Raw genomic sequence first — 18,440 nt, 5'->3', positions numbered from 1 at the left:
CAGTTTAACACAGAACAAAAAGAATAGCCTGGCTAGCCTTATGCTAACCTTTGGGAAGATTGTGGAATAAATCTACCCAGAAACCATTTGCAGGAAATGAAGAAGACAATGCCACTGGGAACAGCCAGCAGAGTGCTCTCAAGAGCAAACCTGATCCAACTGACTGCCTTTTATGATGAGGTGACTGGACCAGTAAATAAAGGAGAGGGAATGGATGAGAGGATGTGGTGTAACCTACTGTTACTTTAGCAAGGTTTCCAACATGATTTCCTTAAAGATCTTTAGAGACTCAAGAGGCATGGACTAGATAGGTGGACTATCTGCAATGCTGTCTAAAGAAAAGGATGAGAGGAAACCTCATGAAGTTCAAGAAAAGCAAGTATTAACTCCTGTACCTGGGGTGGAGTGACACTATGAAACAGTACAGGCTGGGAGCTGACTGGATAGAAAGTTGTTTTCCAGCAATAAACCTTAGAGTCCTGGTGGACATCAACCTGAACACAAGTCAGCAATGTGTCCCTGGAGCAGAGGAGGGCAACAGCATCCTGAGCTGTATTAGGGAAAGTCTGGCCAGAAAGCTGAAGGATGTGATTAGTGAGACAGCAGCTAGAGTACTGTGGGCTGTCCAGGACAAGGCACACAATAACAAATTGAAGGGAGTACAGTGCAACTCCATCACAATGGTCAGGCAGGTTGAGGACAGGATGCAAGAGCAGATGCTGAAACAGCAGGGTTTGCTTAGTGTGAAGAAGAGGAGGCTAACCTGGGGGAAAGGAGGATAGAACAATGAATTTTCCACCTTAACTATGCAGCGGGTAGTTACAGACAAGATAGTCATACTTTTCTTGGAGGGGCACAACAAAAGGATGAATGACAATGGACACAAGCTGTAATGTGGAAAACTGATTAAATATCCAGGGAAAAAAAAATTGTCAAACACTGGAACAGGTTGCCTAGCATGACTGACAATTCCATTCTCAGAGATACCAAGAAATCAACTGAACAAGTTCCTAAGAAACCTGATGTAACTTTGAAGCTAGCTTTGAGTAGGAGCTTGAACCAGATTACCTTCAGGAGGCCATGAGAAAATAGGCCATGTTATGATTATGTGATTCCATCAGATAACCTTGTCTCCATTTGATTGGTAATTGTGACATGCCCAGCACTTGTAAACTAATCTCTTATTCTTCCTCCCTTCTTTAATCATAATCAACATACTAAACTTCTCTTTCCACCATGTCTGGGTAATCAGCCAACTCATTAATTCACTGTTTCCTCTAGCACCTTAGTTCTTCCTCCTTTGCTGCACAACAGGCATTATGTGTGTTTATTTTATGTTACAGTCTAAGACCCCTTCAGTTTAGAGGATCTAAAGGCCCTATATTGCACCAAAGTGGCCAGTAGTTTTTCAAAGAAAGAGCCTGTAAATTTAACATAAGGAACTGGCTTCTCTTTGAAAAAGGTGCTATATTTAGTTAGACTAAATCTCTGTGAACACCTAACTGTGACTTCTGCTATCCATTACAGGTAAAGGTAAGAAAAAGACACAGGTATGAACTAAGCATGGCTGGGTCTCCAAAAGGTGCCCAAAAAGCACCATCAGCAAAAAGCTGCAGAGGCTGGTGGAGGAAAACCTGTTGGAGTGAACTTTACCAAACGTTGAATAGAAAACCTTGGGGCTCTCAGCAAAGAGATGGTTTCTTAGTGCTCCCCTCCAGGTATGTCTTCTTTGTACAAAGATGCCTTATTCCAAAACCAGATTCTCACCAGCAGAACAGTTCACAGACCCTGAATTGTGACTAACTGCCTGCTCCAAGAGGGAATAATGGCACTACGACTGAATTCTGGAACACAAGACATTTACATGACAGTTTACACACACAGAGCAAGACAAGGGCACTGCTTTGATGTCCTCAGAATGTTAGTATCTGCTTAATCACAAGCATATTAAAAAAACTGCTTTAGTCAAAGATACTAGGCACATTTACATGCTCTTATATTCCATATTTTTTAAAAGGGAACTTCTTGTATGACAGCTAGTAATATAAATAATTTCAAGACACTTGTTCAGATCCCAAATAAATATATTAAGCTTTCTAGCTAAAAAAAAAAAAAAAGAGAACTATTGAAGTAGGAAATGATGGGCTGTGTTTTTTTGATCAGTCTCTGTTCTTAGAAGCAGAGTAGCTTAGATCTGTAGAGAAGCAACTTGTTTTGGACTAATAATCAAAAGTCACTCTGTTTTACAAGCACCGGTGACAGACCTGCACAAAATGCAGCAATCTTGCAGGGCTACTTTTACATCAGTCACAGTACTGCAACATTGGAAGCCACCTTCCAGCTATTAGGCTTGCAGTTGAGATGCTCATTAGGTACATGTGGATATAGACCAGACTCTCTAGATCCTGAAATCCATGCAACAATCTCCTATGCGCTAAATATTTTTGAAGTGAAAAGGCCATTTTCTTAAAGGCTTTTTCATGATTTCTGCCATATCATAATGTAGTTACACAGAACAAGTGAACCAGTAAAATACCTTCTGACTGGATGTGTTTTCTACCTCTTTAGAAATCAACATGGCTTTCTTAAAAGTAAAAAAGAGAACCAGAAGAAGCCGTAGATTTGTTATTCACAGTTCAGACTAACACATGAAGTAGTCACTTGTCTTCCAGTAGCAAGATGGTGGGATGTGTCTTCTCCCTCTTCATGTGACTACTCAAGGACACTGAATTAGAGTACTTGGGTAAAAATTTGTGTTATTATTGAAATCATCAATTTGAAATATGAAAACCAATGCAAATTCCAAGATTAGAGAGCACCTGCTCTCCACAGGAAAGGGCTAATTGGGAAGAAGTGGTTAGTGTATCTCAACAGAGGCCACAGCTGCACTTATCTGAGCCTTAGTGGGCTCAAACCTGCCCACTTACAGCTGAATTCCACTGAAGAAGGAGCCAAAGAGCCCGATCATGCCCAGGAACTCCACCCGACTCAGATTTCGGACGATGTACTCCTCACAGACGTTCGAGATGCCGTACAGCGTCGCTCCTCCAAGGACTAAGAGGTCCCCTATCAGTTTATTTTCACCTAGGGATAAACAGAAGAAAATCATAATACCTCCAAACAACCATCTTTTATCCAAAACCATTGCATGCTCTTCCCTAGAGATTTAATTCCTCAGTCACTACATATCTGGTTATCTGGGTGAATAAAATGAATGCAAATGTTCTGTCATTTTAACAGTTTTCATACAATACACCAGCCAAGTCTAGCAGAGACAAAGGGAGAGCATATTCCTTGCTGTAGAAAAAAGAAGCCAAAAAATTCTGAAAGACTTGTAAAAAAAAGTATAGAATCCAAGTGACAGTCCTCAGAGACCAATCCTTTTTATTTTATTATTACTACTTTTTCTTTGCAGAAAAAATGTGACTCAGCTCTATAGAGCAGTTTGCATCTCATCTTCAAATTTAACTAGTCTAAAACATGTTCAGTACTTAGATCTGAGGACAACTGAAAAATTCTGTGTACCTGTGAAATGAGTGAAGAAATCATTACAACCTAATACTGACCTCATTTTCACATGGAGCTGTTTGACAAGAAAGGGAAGAGGAAAGATGGGGTGTAGACAGGGTGATGATAATGACAGATTTTTAAAAGAAGTTCAATTAACACAGCAGTACCTAATGCATGCAAATAATAACAAGATGTATTTTCAATACCTCCAGGTATACAGAATTACTAAAACATTTTGTTATCAAAGACTGCTTGAAATCTTTTCAAGTCTTGGGAGATTTTATTATTGGGTGTTTGGGAGAGCTGCAGTGACATTTGATCAAGATCAAGTTCCAGCTTGAAAACTGAGGCCCCAGCTTTGCAAACTGGTGCATGCAATTCCCTCTGCACATATGGCTTGTTAAATTATTTCTACAAGAGCTACAGCTTCACAAAGCTGTCAGATATTGCTGCAGAACCATATTCTGAAAGGCTAGATATAATGGATTTTTCTTTGAAAAGTTTCAGCAGAAATGCTGAAGTACTAAACTGCATTTTTTTAAGAAGAAACCTAGTTTTCTTTTAAAATACTATGGTTTAGTTTTTATGTACCTGCCTTTTAAAGTTTTATTTAGATTGATTTGTAAAATATACACTGCAGTAAATAAAAATGGAAAAGAAACATTCTGATTGGTTCAAAATCTTCGTTTCAACATTTTCCTTTAAGGAGTTCTTTTAAGCCTTCAGTTATCATTCCAAAGTGTGGCGCTGAAATTTCTATGGAGAAGAAATTTATGATAACAAAAACGGTCATAAGAGGACAGACCAAGGGTTCATTAATCCTGTCTCCAATACTGGCTATAAGCACCAGAAAAGTATTAGTTGTTTAAGGACAACAGGGATGGAGTAAAGTGTAAAATATTCTCAGTAATGCTCTCTTAGTTTCCAACTAAGTTTCCAACAAAGTTTCCAACATTTTTCAGCTCAGATGACACATGGCTTCTGTGTATTTAGCATGCATTAGTAGATTTGTTTTTCACATACTCATCCAGCCTTTCACTGAATTTTTCTTTTGAATGTTCCTTGACTGGCAACATTTATATTTGACCATTAATCATTTTATGATTTGGTTGTTTTGTTGTTGGTATTTTGTTTTGGTTTTTTTTCTCTTTTTTTTTTTTTTTTTTTCTTATTTTAGTCTTCTTTTGCAATCAGTAATGGAAGATATTCTTAATTTAAAATAACCATCTGCATTTTACAAAACTTCTTCATACCCCTGATGCATTTCATATTTCACAGTGGTTCCATTGATTCCTCACTGAGCTCACTTATTTGGTATTTATTGCAGCTACTCACTGACACTTCAGGCAGTATTGCTGAAAAAGCTTTTGACCTTAGAACTTCTGCTGGGACAAAAATACCAACCCTTTGCATCTGTGAAACAAAGGCAGCTCAGAGGTTGAGCATTTCCACACAGATGGGATGGCCTCAAGCATCACACCCTGACAGCTCTTCCCCAAGTGCTCTCATGCTGAGTGAGAGCCTCAGCCTTCAGGGCTTTCCCAGAAGAGGGAGCTGAGATCTGTTCAGAGCACCAGACTCAGCCACCAGGGTGGCTGAGGAGAGCATAAACAAATAGAGAAGTACAGAGGGACTTTTATCAGCCAGTTCTCAGTAGATTAGGCATTTTCTGAGATAGAAGTTGCATTGGACCATCAAATATAATAAACCTTGAGGGATTCTTCACCAATTTGTGTAAAATCTGTGCATTTTTTGCCTACTACTAATAAGTACTTCATGCTTTTAACTTTTATGCTGGATACCTTAAATCTGAGAAATATTTAAAAAATCACTCTATACTGACCCCCTCCATATGACTGAAGACTTCATATACCTTTACAGTCTCTTTCTTGCCTTTTCTGAGAGATGGAATGTGCCAGTCTGGCTACGGTCTCTTTATCTGAATCCATTTTATGCCCTTGAACAGTCTGCTCACCTTTCTCCATAGCTTAACAGGCTTATTTTCCAATGACTTCTTTTTGAGATGCAGTGACTAGAGCAATACATGGTACTCAAGGAGTTAGTGCATCAAAACTCTATATGCTGGTGCAAAAATGTTGCAAAAGACATTTCTGCTTTCTTTCCTCGCAATTACTATTCCGGTTGTCCACTGCCTTGTCTTTCCAAGAGGTTGGAACTTTGTCACAAGACTGACATCCCTATAGACTTATTTTCATGGACATAATATTCACATGTATCTACTGGTTGCATTGCTAAGGAAACATGTGTCAGCTAGAAACGTGTCTAGAGGCATTCTAGACTTTCAGGAAAATAAAGTTGTATTTGACCAATTTAATTGTGTAAAGGTCATTCTTCAGAAGACATACAAGACATAACCTGGCAAAAACAAGCTTTAAATTAATGATTGTTACCATATTTAATATTCTGTGGAGAAGTCATATCGTCCAAAGTGGCATTAGTGTTTTGGGAACTAGCTTTAGCATTACAGTGCAATACAAATCTTTTAAATGTGAATTGTGTTCTGACATGATCTCTTCTCATACTCCCAGTAGGTTCTTTGTCTCATTTTTGCCCTAGCCCCTGCCATTAAGAGGTGCTTCTCTTTGCTTTTGATTGTAGTTACTGATGAACATGATACCTAAAAACCACTCTCAGTGTGCCCCATTTTAAATTCAACGCTGATATATGCATTAGAAGGATTGATGTGACTGGTTTTCAGAGACTGCTTTAAGTTAAAGCTATGAAGGGCTTTGAAAAACCTGGATGAAACATTTAGACCTGTGTGGCTTAGACTCCTTTGTATGGCAGGAGCAGAAGTATAAAAGTAACTCATGGGTATTAGTTCAGAATAATGTTATTTTCAGGTATTCTTGGCATGTAAGATGACAGAGCTCTAAATACTTAAGAGTAATTGTTTTCCCATTGAGTAATGTGCAAACTATCAGTAAGGATACAATTGAAAACTGAAAGTATGTGTGCATATTTTACCTAATTCCTCCAGATAGTTTGGAAAATACCTATTAATCTCTCAGTGATGTATTTTAAATTCATGTTCCCTTACTGTAAGAGTTGGCAGACTAAATTGCCTTATGCTGTGGGTACCTAGCAGAGCCTTATGGCTCTTCTAATACAGTAAGCAGAGTGGTCAACAGGGGCACACAGGTATCAATAGTTCTTGTCCCCTAAAATGTAAGAGAAACAGAGACATTTAATAAGGACTAACAAAGCATCATTGCTTTTGGTGTCTTCCTTACTTTAGTTTGTCCAGTCCTAGGAAACATCCTGTAAATGGTGTAGAACCCCTTAATGAAGAGTTTTAAGAATTTTATTCTTTTTTTTCCTGCCACTAATTCATTTTTATTTGTACATTTTAATGTGTAGTTTTAACCTTTCAAAGAAATTAAACTAGATGATCTATTTTACTCTGTTAAAGAGAGCATCATTAATATCATCATTATGCCACTAAAACAAGCAAAAAAGTTGCAGTCTCTGCACAGCAAAGAGGATAGACAGTTTTTCATATGTAGGTCCAAATTAAAAGGCAATAATGCATGCTAAGAGATTTTTCTGGAGCTATACCCATGCTTTAGTAATGAACATGGCAAATAACATCTAATTACTGCAGTTGGATGGCAAAGTGTCAGCATTCTTCAATCTGTTCCTTGTTTGCTTCCACTGCCCCACATGCTCCTGCTGACCCACAGCTCACCAGCTCAAGCATGTTTCTCTCCAGACTGCTGGGACACAGGATGTTTCTTCTGGAGCCCTGGCTTGAAATCCCAGTCCCTCAGAAATCAGCCATTCCCAATACAGCTTGGGCTGGCTGATTACACAGCACAGAGTAGACTATTTCTTTTTCAGCTGGGGCAAGGCTACTTACTTCTGGAGGAGACCAGTAACTAAAACTCTCCTTTCAGGATTAAGGACAGAGATAGAAGGGGGCAGGGAGATATGGCAAGCACTGTCAAAAACTCTGTTGTTTTATTTAGTAGCATTCTGGCAAACATAGTTTTTACAGCACTTGCATTTGTATTCAGAAAGCTGAGTCAAGAATTTTAAATCCCAGTGTATTATCCTCTGCTCACAATTCAGTGCTCTTAATTAAGAATGAAAACTGTGCCTAATTGACAATCTTTGAAAAGAATTTCCAGCCTTCCCACATCATTTGGCTTGGCGCTAGAGAAATCAATGTGACAGGGGAAGTTGATCGATGAAATCTAACTCTGTCTCATCTGCATTAACAGATACACACACTTTATTCATATGATGCCACACATAAAAAAAAGAGCGTTTTACACATAAGGAAGTTCTTTTCAAAAACATTACAGTCAAGTCCCAAAGCTTTAGTACGAGACTGTGTGCAAAACCCAACTGGCAGTATAAAGACACCCAACTGGTGTATTTTGGCACCTACCAGGTTACCCCACCTCTGCAGAAAAACAAGCAAAGTTGAGGAGAAGTAAGAGCACACAGTGGATGTGAGAGGTGCTTATGACTCAGAAATGTAGCCAATTTGGAAAGGAAGATATTGCAGTCCAACAGCTAAGCCAAAAGAGAACGAAACCACAAATATTTAGCTTGCCCCCCCAGCTCGCAGAGGGTGACATGTTGTAAGACACAGGCCCAGAAACCTGTTTGCAGCACTGCTGACTTGTAAGTGTTGACCCCTTTTTGCCCTTCTGACAAAGAGACAACTCTGAATGGTCCAGTGCTTTGGATCCACCAAGGTACAGAATTTCTTGCCAAATTTTCCCCTTTTTTGGCCCCAGTCTGACACATGCTGGTCAATGGCTTCTCTGAACAGAGCTTGGCCATACAACCCATTGATTGTTACTGACCTGCTCCTTGCTGTCTCCCAACGAGGACATCTGCTCCTGCCATGCAGCCCATGCCCAGAATGCAGACCACAATCCCAATGAAATGCACTGCCTTGTATCGTACCAGTAAGAAGAACCAGGAGAGGAGTATCACCACTGGGATGACAAAACAGTCTAAGAGCTGCCAAAAAAGAGAACAAAAATCAAGAACACATCAACCTGGCAATACTTTGCCCTAAAGTACTAGGACAGATTCTAACAGAGGGTTATTTAGTTTGTGATGGCACTTTCTACCAGGAGAAAGTGCATTCAAGAGACTCTTCATACACAGACACAGGGTAAGACTGTCCATGACAATTCCACGAATCCAGGAGAGCTGTTGCTCTATGATAACACTCAAACACACTTGTCTTGGATTCAGATGCATATTTCAAAGCCATGGAAAGAAAACCTGGGCCAAAAGAGAGTCACACCACTCCATCTGGTCCTCACCTCTGGTGATTAATAGACAAGGGCTGAAGGTAGCTTTCCTGCAGTCTAGACATATGCTTTTATTCAGTCATTCCAGGTTGAGATATTAGCAATGTTCATAACACACAAGTTGACCAGATTTATTAAATCTGTCTATACAAATCAGGGGTTTTCTGCATGCAGAATGCTTATGAAAATCTGGTCCCTGCCGTGACGGTTATCCCTGTGAAAATAGAGTCCCATATGCCTTTGAAAGAAAAAAACCCAAAACCCCATCTTGTGTGCAGTGCAAGAAACTCAGTCTTCTTGCCAATGTACCCTTGGAAAGAGCTTTCTCAAAGAAATGTTATGAAACACAATTTTTAATTGTTTGGGTTTTTTTCAGACACATCAAGCTATAGGCCCAGACAAGATGTGATAAAAAAAGAAATGCACCAAATGTTTGCAAGAGAACCTTCAGATTTTCAAATTAAAATATATTTTAGAAACTAAATTAACTGCATGTCACCAGGAAACAAAAATCCTGTATAAGAAACACACAAAGGAACTTGACTTTAATCCCACTTCCTAAAAGGATATAGGTAATGAAGAACTGCAATTCAGTGGACTAATGTTGGGATTTAACAAATTGTGCAGGATCCACTACTGTTCAATGCCAATTGATACAGCATGCACCAAAGCTATATGACATGTAGCTTCTTCCTAATGAAAATGCGTGGCACAACCAAAGGAGAACCGTGAACTGTGTCTATAGTTCTGAAAAAAAATCACTCCAGATATTGTTACCTTTATTTTAGATTTTGTTGTTTGATTTTTCTTCCCTTTGAACCCATCACATGTTACTTTCTTTCTCAGTGTGATTTAGCACTAAGTACACCATTATCAAATAAAGATCAAACCCCCTTTAACTTCTTTGTCCATCCATGTGCTATTTGAAGAAAGAAAGATTTTTGGATTATTCCAAGAATTTTACTGCTCAGAAAGCTCTTTTTTGCATGTGAGATGCATACATAATAAACAACATATTTGTGGGATCAGCAAAAAAAAAAAAAAAAAAATTTTGGACTGAGAATAATTCCCCTGAAACTTCCTTTGAAAAACAGGAGTGTGCATTAAAAACCCATCCATTCAAAGACTTCCCAGACAGTGAGAGGCAAAAGGCTTCAGAGCAAAACCAGTTTATCAGTGGGACCATGCTGTTCTTGGCAGGCTTAAACAGTCCCAAAGAGCTGCAGAACAGATGAGGGAAATTACAAATGGGAACAGTCGATGCTAAAAGCAGGTTCTGCATTTAAAGTGAGAGCTAGTCATCTAAAAGTCATGGTCAGGCCTCTTTACTGACAGAACACAAAAAGCTCACAGCTATCCCTGAAGGTTTGGATGCCTCTGGCACGTTCCCTCCCAGTGGGCATTGAACAGGTGATTTTAACTTACTGTTTTCTGACCTCACCACAGATTTCCACCACTTAATGTGTGGCTACAAAGAAGATGGAGGCTCTTTCTCTAGCAGAAATCACGTGGAGAATCACAGAATCATAAAATTATAGAAGGATCAGGATTGGAAGGGACCTTGAAGATGACCCAGTTCCAAGCCCCTGCCATGGGCAGAAACAGCTTCCACTAGACCAGGCTGTTCAAACTCCATCCAACCTGGCCTGGAACCCTTCCAGAGATGGAGCATCCCCAGCTTCTCTGGGCAACCTGTTCCAGAGCCCTACCATCCAATCAGGGAAGAATTTCTTCTTATTGTCTAATCTAATCCTGCACTCCTCCAGTTTAAAGCCCTTACTCCTTGTCTTGTCATTACATGCCCTTACTAAAGTCCCTCTCCAGCTCTCCTGTAGACATCTTTAGGCACTGAAATGCTGCTACAAGGTCACTCCACAGTTTTCTCCATTCTGAGCAATCCAATTTTCTCAGCCTTTCTCCAGAGGAGAGGTGTTTTGTTCCTCTCATCATCTTTGTGGCCACCTCTGGACTTGCTTCAACAATTCTATGGATTTCCTGTGGGACTGAGTTGGATGCAGTATTCCAGGTGGTGCCTCATCAGAGTGGAGCAGAGGGACAACAAGGGGCAAGGAACACAAGTTACACTGGGAAAGGTTTCATCTCAATGAAGAAAGAACTTGTTTTACAGTGAGAACTAACTCCACAGAGACATGGTAGGGTCACCAGATATTTTCAAGATGTGACTGGGCATGGTGCTAAATAATCTCATCTAGGCTCCCTTTCACACAAAAGGCTGGACCAGCTTGGAGGGCTCTCTCAAGCTGGGCTCTTCTATGAGTCTAAATTATTCAATGAGTTCAAAAATTGTTTGTACCTGCCCCATGTGTACTTCAACAGGAAAATTCCCACTAGCAGTTTTCTAGAGGAAGATTTTAAACATTCCTCTCATTCCATAAATATTTAAACAAACCTATGCTTTCAAGTATGTGAATGGGTGTCTTTTAAGCAGTAACATGAAGGGATGTGTGAACAGAACCTTTCACAAATAAACAATGCTGATAACAGCTAGAAAACGCCTCCTTGGGCTGGCAGTCCAAAGTCTAATTCACAAATTGTTATTTGGAATCCTGCAGCATCAATAGATACAAACATGAAATGTAGGTAATGTTCACTGACATATAGTTCTTAAATTGTGCTTAGTTTATACCTTTAATTAAACAATGAAGTAGGCAGAAATAAATTAGGTTACTACTGTGTAAGCAATAAAACAACCTAGAGAATATTATCTAACTCTTTTTCAGCTATTGCTTTAAATTTCACTTCTCTAGGACTAAATTCACCCTGACTTTCTTTTTTTCCTCAGATTATCTGGTCTAGTAGAAGAAAAAATGCACATGCATTCCTCAGACAAAAGATTTGAGATTGAGGATTACCTCACCTACAACATGGCTTTTTTATTGATGGGAGGTTTTGCCTTTTTTCTTTCTTAGTTATTAATCATTTCAGGTATTAAGAAAAAATATTATACCTAATTGTAATTTTTCTGTCTATAAAGCTTTTACAATAACAAAGACAGATTATTCTTAGCTGAATTTCATTTATAGTACATAAAGGTCAGTTGTTTTTCAGTATTTCTCAAATAATTATCTCTGATATTGTCCTTCCTTTTAATTGTTTATTTAAAAGGTACTACCTATACCCTGTCATTAAGGTAAATTAATGACTTGTCTGATTTTAATCAACATTCCTATTAATCACAGAAGTTATTATAGCTCAGTAACCTAAAAAACCCCATATTTCCTATGTTGCCATAGGGTGGTGCAGACCATGTTCTTTGACACTGCTGTGTTTTTCTGTGGCTTTCTTCAGTCACAGCTCTGAATGGGGCTGCTTTAGAAGGCAGGATACAAAAATATGTAATCTATTGCTATACTGTCCTATAAGACACTTCTTTTTATTATAAGAATGTTATGTTGTTGTAGAAATTGATTATTATTTGACTCTAAAAGATACCACACTGCATACAAGTCTGTTGATGGAACACAAAGCTGAAATCTATTTCCTCTGATTACTTGTTTGTTAAATTATTATACTTGTGAATCAAAGACAAATACTCTCTTGCTAACAGTAAAAATCCAGTCTCTGGTCTCACAAATTCAGCATGTCTCTGCATTTCTACAGCAAGAATGTTCTGTTAAATCACTGGAAGGGAGAGCTGGCAAGCTCTAGAAGAAAGGTCTGTAATACAGAGTGTGAACTGCTGATCTGCAGTGATATCAAAAAGAAAAAAGCTGGTCAGCAAACTTCCTGTGGGAACAGCTGAGCTGAATCTTCCTTTTTAAACATTCACTGGATATTTTTCCTCCCAGTTATAAGCCCTTTTTTTTCACATTAGGGGTTTCTCATTAGTGCTGCCCTCCAGCAAATCATGCAGAGGATCAGCTGCACCCTCTACTCACACTGCTCTCCAGAGCAGAGGGATCAGTAAAATCAGTGTCCTACCCATCAAACATTGCATGGTCAACTGCACATGATGGCTACAGAATTTCAGCATGTGACCTGGCAATTTTAGTACAACAGCAAGTGCTATATCCAGTAAGAGACACAGCTTCTGTTATTTACTTACTTTGTTTTTTTCAAAGGAAGAATGGGTTTGCAGCCCTTTCAAGGGTTTTTCCTCCTCCTTTCACACCACCTTCACAATATCACACACCCTTGATTCAACACCAGCAGGTGAGATGTGAACCCTCACAGAGCTGGATGCCAGCTGCCAGGGGAGCTGTGCTGCAATTATGCTGCCCTGCAACCAAATCCTGCAGGAAAGGTGTGGATGCTGGCAGCATCTCTGACAGGGTTATTTCAAATAAAAAAGGAGTGTTGTTTTTATCTTTCATATTTCTATTTCCAACTTATCACAACCTTCTTGCATGGCTTTTATTTAATCACAAAATTAATGTGAAACCATTGAGTCTTCATTCAGTCAAAATGTACAGTACTTCAGATATGGAGACTGGTGAAAGAACCAGTCATGTAATTTGATTTAAAAAATGTACAAACATGTATTTACAGGATGTGGAAAAAACAAAAGCCAGAAGACTGCTCCCAGTCTTCTCCACTTTGCCCACAAGATCTCCAATTTTTTTTTCTTGATGCTTCTAGAACTGTTCCTATCAATTTATTTAATCTTTAATTCTTTAATCTGTTCTCAGTGTTCTTTTTTTTCTCGGTGGAAACTCACTTAAAACTTTGACTAATGAAAGAACTTCACCTCTCTTTGACTTGTATGTATCAAAAGCTGAGATGAGGAACCTCACAGCTTCAGCTTTCTGTGTGCATAGAAGGAGTTTAGTGGCTTCTTGAAGAAAGGAGGTGGTCACATCCAACCCACAGTTCCTCTGCTCTGAACTCTCTACACAAGGACATACTTTACTACCAACATGAATAATCACATCTTCACTCCTTTAAAAAATACCTCTTCATCTCTTCTTCGTACATGAACTCCAGCTGTGCTTATACAGATCTGCTCAGACACCAGAAAACTGACCAACAAACTGACCATGGAAATGGTCTTTCCTTTAATTGACTTTTTCCTCTGATTCTACATGCCATTGCCACAAAAAGATCATTGTGAGACAGTTCTGCCAGCAGTCATGTGCTTCTGCAGAATCACCCCCCATCCTCATTTTCTGTTTAGCTTCTCTCAAAGTAAGATGATTGGATAAGGCAGATGATTTTCCCAAGGTTACTCATCAGAAACTTCTCCATGTCATCACCTGCTGTAATGTGGGGGATGAGATCCCTGCCTAAGAAAATTCATGGATCTCTCCTACAGGAAAACCTCTGCTTTTGCATGTCACCTGCCAGAATATGCAAAATGGGCACAGGAGGCCAAAACCTCTGCTCTTGTAATGGACACTGAATTTAATGGGATTTTGCATATCTATGCTAGCAAAAAGTTTGGCTCTGGGTGAATTTTTCCAGGAGAGGCAGGAGCTCTGGATACTGGGAGCTCTGTTGACTTCAAACCTACATGAGAGAGACAGTGGATACTGTAGGGCCTGGTTAACACAGCACAGATATGTAACAAGTTAGAAGACAACAGTAACTTGAAGTCTGATAATAAATTAGATACAAGATAGTCTCTCACAGCATAAATGTATGTATGCAACACTTCTGCAAAATGCTGATCTGCAAACTTTATTAACATTGCACTATTTTCTCACTGCCTGAAGCAGAACAGGAAAGTATGGTCAATCTTACATTCATAGGGTGGGAGGAGGAAGCAAAGAAGTGGAATTTATCTCTGCTTTTGGGATAATTCACGTTAGCAGTCACCAGACAAAGTGGATCAACAACTTCAACATTGCACATCCCCTGCTCCCCACCTCCCAGATTTGCTTCAAAACCATCTCAAAGCTTCTGCCTCAATGTACTTTGAGTCCACAGGGACCAAGAACAAAGTGAAGTTTATTGCCATCCAGCTCTCCTATACTAAGCACTTACTGCTGACTCCTTTCCTTTTCTGGTGGCAGTTGTTGAGATATGAGAACTGCCAGAGGTAATTGGAAGTGTGATGTACAGCTGAGCCTCACAGTGATCTAAGAGCAGTTGAGAACATCAGCATCATAGCTTTATAGCCTGTCTCCTGGTGTCTATAAATCCCAGCTTTTACTACCTTTGTTTTCATCATGCCAATCAAAGGCTTGATTGCCCAAGGAATAAATTACCAGACAAATCACTATTTGGAAACATCTCTCTCTCCTTGACAGTGCCTCTCTTCCTGTGACATTGTGTGCACATTCTGCAGTACTATTATGCAAGGTGTTGCAGAAATAATCCAGATTTCTGTGTGATGTCATCACATAGAAAAAGGACAACCTCTAGAGAGTGGAATATGAGTGTAATACGGAGATGAGAGAACAATGTATTGGAGCAAGGAGAGATAACTAATTTGTGGAGAAGGGTGAGGGCAGTCTGCCTCATAATACAGCTTGATATGATGAGAAAGCAAGTACAGGCAGAAAAGGTTACAATTGTTAGTATATAACAGGCTTAGTGGAAGACACTGGATTTGGGAGGATGTATGTGTGTGGTACACTGTAAGTGCAGTACAAGCAAGCTGAAGTTAAAACATGGTTTGAAAGAAATTTAATATCTAGATCTAAATAACTGCAATAACTTCTGAATCTTTTCATTCCCTCAGGGGGAAGCAGTTTTATCTGCTGTGTAAAACTATCTCTAACAGTATTTAAAACATCCTTCTTGAATAGTTATTAAACCTTCCACTGGCCTACACCATGGCTGTTCTAAAACCCATTAGGATAAAAATGACACACATTACCACAGGCAGCCCTGAAAGTTAAGTACATAGCTTTAGAAACAAGTTCATGGGACCAGGTGCTAGTACAAGGGAGTGCTTAGTGTACATTCTGTATCTGGCACAGCTGACATGAAAGAAGGCTTAAAAATGTCAGAGTAATACAACAAACAGAAACTAAAGATCATTTCACAAGTTTGGGCCATCTGGGGAATCAATACACAAAGTCTGATAACCTTAAGTATGACTGGTCTCTGGTACTTCTCAAAATAGATGGGTTTGGATATCAAATTGATCCACTCACAAACTCCTGTGTCTTTTAACTTATGTATAACTCAGTTTTTAAGAGTACCCTCTAAGGAACAGTTTTCCTGTACTAGCCTGAGCATTTTCATGGCCATAGGAAGCTTGAGTTACCATTCCCTCAGCTAAGATGGAGTTAAATCAAGCCCTTTCTGTGGGCCACTGCTTTAAAAGCTATGACTTTATGAAAAAGATGGCTCCACACTTACCATCTGGAAAGCACTCCAGGCTTTCTGCAAGCACCTGAGACATACAAAGATCATATCTAACAAATTGAGCTCCTTGGGGTACTTTGATGTAGTAATATTTAGCTTTCAAGTTTTTTAATGGAGGCAGGTATTTAGGTATCTATCTGCATCAATACAGAATCACTCTGGGCATGCAAAGAACCAGAGCTTAAAGTTACCAAAGAAGCAACCTGATAGGTTCAAATATGCACCAAGATCGTGCTCTGAGCAGCAAGGGAAGGGATAATAGATGTGCACAACATCTCAGATTTGTAGACAATTAGATGTGAGTTTCTTGCATCGTTCCATTGAACCAAGTTGTCTTTGGATTGCACTGCTGGTGCCAAAGAGGGGTAACTTGGATTTTATCCTTAGCAAATGACCTACACCTTGATGACTGAAATATATATGATGCATTGATTTTTCAATCTAAATTCTATGCTACATAATTTGTAAGGGAGGTATTTTAGTTGTTTGTTGGGGTTTTTTTTAAAGAGGAAAATTATGTGTTTCTAGGCTTCACAGTACTTTGCTTTCATCTTATGATGAAACTGACTGCCACATTCTCAGATAGTAATTATAGAGTACATGAGGGTTTGAGATAATCAGAAGCATGTCCAAAAATAAAGGTTAGGTACCACATTCATTTCTAATTTGTGCCTACATGTTCTCATTCACTATGATTCTGAAGGCATTTGGAGAAAGATGTGTAGGAAGGTTTATTAGAAAATCCTGTTTTCCCAGATCAAAGCTAATGGAGAATCTTAAAATATAGGAAAATATCTGAGAAAAAGTAGGGCACCACTTTCAGTCTTTTCATGGAATCATGATGAAATAATACCAAATACTAAAAAAACAAAAAGAGTAAAAACTAGAAACTCTGAAAGTTCCAAGAGTTTAAAGCTACTTGGAAAACAAATCTGTTGAATGCTATAAGTTTTTTGGTGAAGTTGAAATCAAAGCATTTGCAAAAAAGGCATTTTTACTGTTAAGCTTTGGCTTTCTCCTGGGACCAGTGTGATGTGGTTTTGCCTAAAAGCATCACAAGCACTGTACACTTGCATGTTAGTTTTGCATGAGGGAGCAGAGATGTCATGTGGAAAAAAGGATATGCTCTAAAACTGATTTCCTTCCAAAATGGTCCATGTACCAGCACTATAAAAATACTACAAAACTTCCCATTTACTCAAGTGACAATTTCAAAGACTCTTACTCCATCTGAAAAACCTGTACATCCTGTTGAGTATAAAATCCCCCAGAATTGACTAGAAGGGCTCAATTCTCAGCCCAATATATACACAAACATAGCTCTCACAGCCTTCAGTCAAAGCCATGCTGATTTGTGGCAGGCAGCAATAGCTTCTTGGGTCTCAGTTCTGAAAGGATTTGAACATTTTTTGCTTTGTGCCAGCAAGCATTTATGGCCTCACAGGTAGAGCTCCTGCAGGACAGAGAGTTCCTTTCTCTTGAGAGTCCTGTTTGCTTCTTCAAAAATCAGATTCTAGGAAAAGCTTTCTCTTCTTCAGCTTCTATTTTCCACTCTTTTCAGTCTTCATTTCATACCATGACACACTTAGACCGATAATGAATAATTCCCTCAGCTGCTTCTGTTTCTTCTTTAAACTAAATAGAGTGTTTGGCTACATTTCAGAAAATGTAGCCATTTCATTTGATTCAACATCTTAATGCATTACCTCATACTTGCCCCATTCTCATCGTCTCTTTGGGCTTGTCACTTAGAAGATCATTCACATTAGGGCATGAAATTAATTTAAAATGCAGCAGGTATTCCCAGTCACTCCACATGCATCCCAGCAAACAAGAACAACTAAGGGAAAAGGTGACCCTTTATTCACACCAAGCCTGGAAAAAAGCTTGACAGAATTTGAGTTCCTACCTGTTCCTTCTTTCAAGCTACATGGGAAAGAAACCAGAACTCTTTTGTAATTTTGATGTGGAAGAGGTCTAAAAATGGACATGACATTGTCTGTGCCCTCTGACAGTTCTCCTCTGACACTCCTCTCTCTCTCTGTTTAAAAGAACATGGATGATTTTAGCTAACAGATTTCCTGTTGAGGCACAGGCAATGCCCTTGTACTCTCCTGCCTGCTTCCCCATCACCCTGTAACTTTAGATCTCTTGACACAATACACTAAAGGCCATGCTCATTGCATTGCTGGCTCAAGGATCTGCATCTTCTGAAGTGGGGTTCACAGGTGGTCTGGCCAGATGAACCTTTGATATGTGCTTGTTGGTGCCTTCGGCCGATGAGATTTAATGATCCAAACCATCCTGCTCAGTCCACTATTTATACTTGCTGTGAGTTAATCACACAAAGAAGCAACT

General features: G+C 39.2%; 1 protein-coding gene across 1 annotated transcript in view; it reads right to left on the bottom strand.

Annotated features, from left to right (window-relative positions):
• SLC35F1 (solute carrier family 35 member F1) overlaps window positions 1-18,440 on the bottom strand; it is a 220,878-nt gene that overhangs the window by 27,331 nt on the left and 175,107 nt on the right. The window contains exons 4-5 of the mRNA XM_056488595.1: window positions 8,349-8,508; window positions 2,928-3,084 (exon numbers count right to left, since the gene is read on the bottom strand). Coding sequence (XP_056344570.1) covers window positions 2,928-3,084; window positions 8,349-8,508 — 317 coding nt within the window. The remainder of the gene's footprint in view (window positions 1-2,927; window positions 3,085-8,348; window positions 8,509-18,440) is intronic.

This window comes from Oenanthe melanoleuca, chromosome 3, assembly GCF_029582105.1.
Source record: "Oenanthe melanoleuca isolate GR-GAL-2019-014 chromosome 3, OMel1.0, whole genome shotgun sequence".
Classification (NCBI taxonomy): domain Eukaryota; kingdom Metazoa; phylum Chordata; class Aves; order Passeriformes; family Muscicapidae; genus Oenanthe; species Oenanthe melanoleuca.
This window is presented reverse-complemented; position numbering and strand designations above follow the sequence as displayed.